Raw genomic sequence first — 3,720 nt, 5'->3', positions numbered from 1 at the left:
GTAAATTACCGTTATATGGGAGGTAGGCGCGTTCCTTGTCTGGTTTCGAAAATTTTCACAGTGTTTCTCAGTTTTCGAAAAATTTCATAACTGTCTTATTTTATGCCACAATTCCATTTCGCGTACCAACTTTCAATAATTTTGATCCAGTATTTACGGAAATATCGTAGTTTTTGCATATTTCGAAAATACTATTATATGGGACGTGGGCGTGGTTATTGTCCGATTTTACCCATTTTCAATCCCAACCTACCTTGGATGAAGAGCAACCTATTTACTAGATTTCATTGACCTATTTCAATTTTTTCTCGAGTTATCGTGTACACGGACAGACAGATGGACAGACGGACGGACAGACATGGCTTAATCGATTTCTCTTTTCATTCTGAGTATTTATGTGTACATTTGTCCATATATATTTCGATTCGTTTTGGCTGTTACAAACAACCGTTATGCGAACAAAGTTATAATACCCTTGTGCACAAGTACGCTCGGGTAGCAAAATAGGGGTATACTTTTTATCGGTATAGAACAATCCTAGGGGGTGAGAGCATAAAAATTCCGACTTTACTTTTTCACATGCACTTTTGGAGCACTCTAATGTACATACATATGTATGTGTGTANAGGCGCGTTCCTTGTCTGGTTTCGAAAATTTTCACAGTGTTTCTCAGTTTTCGAAAAATTTCATAACTGTCTTATTTTATGCCACAATTCCATTTCGCGTACCAACTTTCAATAATTTTGATCCAGTATTTACGGAAATATCGTAGTTTTTGCATATTTCGAAAATACTATTATATGGGACGTGGGCGTGGTTATTGTCCGATTTTACCCATTTTCAATCCCAACCTACCTTGGATGAAGAGCAACCTATTTACTAGATTTCATTGACCTATTTCAATTTTTTCTCGAGTTATCGTGTACACGGACAGACAGATGGACAGACGGACGGACAGACATGGCTTAATCGATTTCTCTTTTCATTCTGAGTATTTATGTGTACATTTGTCCATATATATTTCGATTCGTTTTGGCTGTTACAAACAACCGTTATGCGAACAAAGTTATAATACCCTTGTGCACAAGTACGCTCGGGTAGCAAAATAGGGGTATACTTTTTATCGGTATAGAACAATCCTAGGGGGTGAGAGCATAAAAATTCCGACTTTACTTTTTCACATGCACTTTTGGAGCACTCTAATGTACATACATATGTATGTGTGTAAATTTTATGCAAAACAATAATTTTTTAAATTGTATTTGCATCTTCACGAAAAGAGAACATATTAAAAAATTTAACAAAAATTACAAATTAATGAAAACTATATGAAGATTTGCCATATTTTCGTTTATTTGCTCGCAACACGAAGAAGAGCAGATTCTAGGTTGCTCAACATTTTATTATGTTAATCAACATTAAATCCAATAGAATTTCTGGCTGTTAAAACACGTTACTACATTCCGTGGTTAAATTTTTCAACGCTGTTAATTTTTCGGCCACAAATAGTTTCCACTTTCAATTTGCACCTTCTCTATCTATCTAAGTTCTCTGCCATGGCGCAAGTAATAAAACAGCGGGATCGCTTGATTTTCTGACATTCAGCTTCCTTATAGACAAGGTGTATTAAACAAGGTGTGATTGACAACTCAGGTAGGCTCTCTTTTAAGGTACTATTATCAATTTTACTTTGTAGTATGGTTCTTTTGAAAGCGGTGTCAAATTCAATTACACTTTGTTGAATACATTTTGGTTATAGTCAAATTTTAAAATCTTTTTTCTCGCTCTAATTACTTCACCTAGTATAATTCCGTCATGGCATGGAAGAAACATACGTTGCCGTTCCTGTTCGCAGCATTAAGCACAAATAATATTGTGTTGAATTTTATCTTCACTTAAAATTTCTGCATTATCATCACTAGTTTCACTATATCCGAACTGTGTATTTCGTTTACGAAGACGAATCGAACATGTGGTAGGTACGAAATAGTCGTGTAAAAATATGTAAAATTTTACCTACGCTCAGAATTCTAAATTCGATGGAGACGTGAGCGCAACGTCGAACGCGGCGCGGGGTGGGGCGGGGCGCTAACCCGGATCGCCGCGACGCTGGGCACTTCCAAAATTTTATACTTACAAATCCGTAAATTTAACTTGTTCCTTTCATACTTTTTGTCAAATGTGACTGGGTGCGCTATTTTCCTTTATTTATATTATATTACTCAGTTGTTAAATTTAAAAGTTGGTCTTATTATTTATGAAACAAGGATAATTTGTGTTATTTCTCATTCAATTGAGAAATAACACAAATATTCGTTATTGCCGATTGTATTATTTATTTTGCATTATTTTTAATAGTAATTATTACTATTTGTTTAGTTTTGTACCACTCTTGGAGCCCTGATTATGCCCATGGCTTTTGATACTGTGTATGAAATGACTCACTCCTGTGAAGCAGCTCTGGTCTCCACACTTTATCTAATATTTGGTAAGTAGGTTTTTTTATAATCCATGTATCTTAATGTTTTATATACAATATGTATGTATGCCGCAAACAGATGTTGGTCTTTTAACATTAAATCAATATATACTACTCGATCCGATTCTGCTCTTCTTCATGACTGCGTCAATTTGGGGAATGACAAAGGCATCAAGTGCTACAGAGAGAAGAATATCTTACACAGGCTGGTGGTGGTTTTGGTTGTTTTTCACCGGGACTATGTTAGCTTGCACGACCAGTACAAAGTTTGTAGGACTTTTTGTAGTGATGCTTGTAGGGTTTCATACTATGCATGAACTTTGGGTAATATTTGGAGATTTAAAAAAGTCAATTGTGAGTCTTATTGAAACATTTCTAATTGATTCTAATGCCTTTATACTAATTGAAATTTCTTTTTCAATCATACAGACAGAGACAATTAAACAAATAATCTGCCGAGCAATAACCTTAGTTTTATGGCCGATCTTGCTCTATATGCTGTTTTTCTATATTCATCTGACAGTTCTGAATCGGAGCGGTAATGGCGATGGATTTTATAGTTCTGCTTTTCAGTCGCGATTAATTGGTAATTCGTTGTATAATGCCAGCATGCCTCGTGATGTGGCATACGGTGCGGTATTAACAATAAAAAATCATAAAACTGGAGGAGGATACCTTCATTCCCACTATCATTTGTATCCAAAAGGCATTGGAGCGAGACAACAACAGGTATAAATAACTTATAACATGAACGCAACCCTAGTTATCTGGTTACGGGATTATATCTGTGGTCATAAGCAATAACCGTCTAAGTCGACTTAAGAAAGTATTGAGTTACATATCGTCACTAGACACGAATAAAGGCGCGCTAGTGTTTCGACGGCGAAAAAAGACGCATACAGAAATTTAACGAAAAAGGCGCTTAAGAAAAACTTCGGCGAAGAAAGACGCCTAACCTAGTTGACGGCGAAGAAAGACACGTAATCATAGATTTATACTTGGCCAAGGACTGTCACTTCAGCACTATTCCCCAAAAATTATGAACGGAATGTACATACTATTACACTCGCAAACATAGTTGACGGCGAAAATAAGTTTACGCGTCCTTCTTCGCCGTCAAAAATTTTAACGCGTCTTTCTTCGCCGCCAACTATGTTACGAGTCTTTCTTCGCTGACGTTTGTTTATGTGCCTATTTTCGCGGTCAACTTTTGAGCTCGCGCCTTTATTCGTGTCTAGTGA

General features: G+C 36.2%; 1 protein-coding gene across 1 annotated transcript; it reads left to right on the top strand.

Annotated features, from left to right (window-relative positions):
• The first annotated feature begins 2,382 nt into the window (after positions 1–2,382).
• LOC108362396 (protein O-mannosyl-transferase 2-like) lies at positions 2,383–3,249 on the top strand. Its single transcript, XM_017615331.1, has 3 exons — positions 2,383–2,488; positions 2,559–2,833; positions 2,909–3,249. The coding sequence occupies exons 1-3, from the start codon at positions 2,407–2,409 to the stop codon at positions 3,212–3,214; spliced, it is 663 nt and encodes a 220-aa protein (XP_017470820.1). The 5' UTR covers positions 2,383–2,406; the 3' UTR covers positions 3,215–3,249.
• The last annotated feature ends 471 nt before the right edge of the window (positions 3,250–3,720 follow it).

This window comes from Rhagoletis zephyria, unplaced genomic scaffold, assembly GCF_001687245.7.
Source record: "Rhagoletis zephyria isolate East Lansing unplaced genomic scaffold, Rhagoletis_zephyria_1.1 Rzeph_scaffold_01001, whole genome shotgun sequence".
NCBI lineage: Eukaryota > Metazoa > Arthropoda > Insecta > Diptera > Tephritidae > Rhagoletis > Rhagoletis zephyria.
This window is presented reverse-complemented; position numbering and strand designations above follow the sequence as displayed.

Coding starts and splice junctions, on each gene's coding strand:
- LOC108362396 (XM_017615331.1), top strand. CDS start 2,407: ATGCCCATGGCTTTTGATACTGTGTATGAAATGACTCACTCCTGTGAA. Junction 2,489..2,558: donor CACACTTTATCTAATATTTG/GTAAGTAGGTTT, acceptor TGCCGCAAACAG/ATGTTGGTCTTTTAACATTA. Junction 2,834..2,908: donor GAGATTTAAAAAAGTCAATT/GTGAGTCTTATT, acceptor TCAATCATACAG/ACAGAGACAATTAAACAAAT.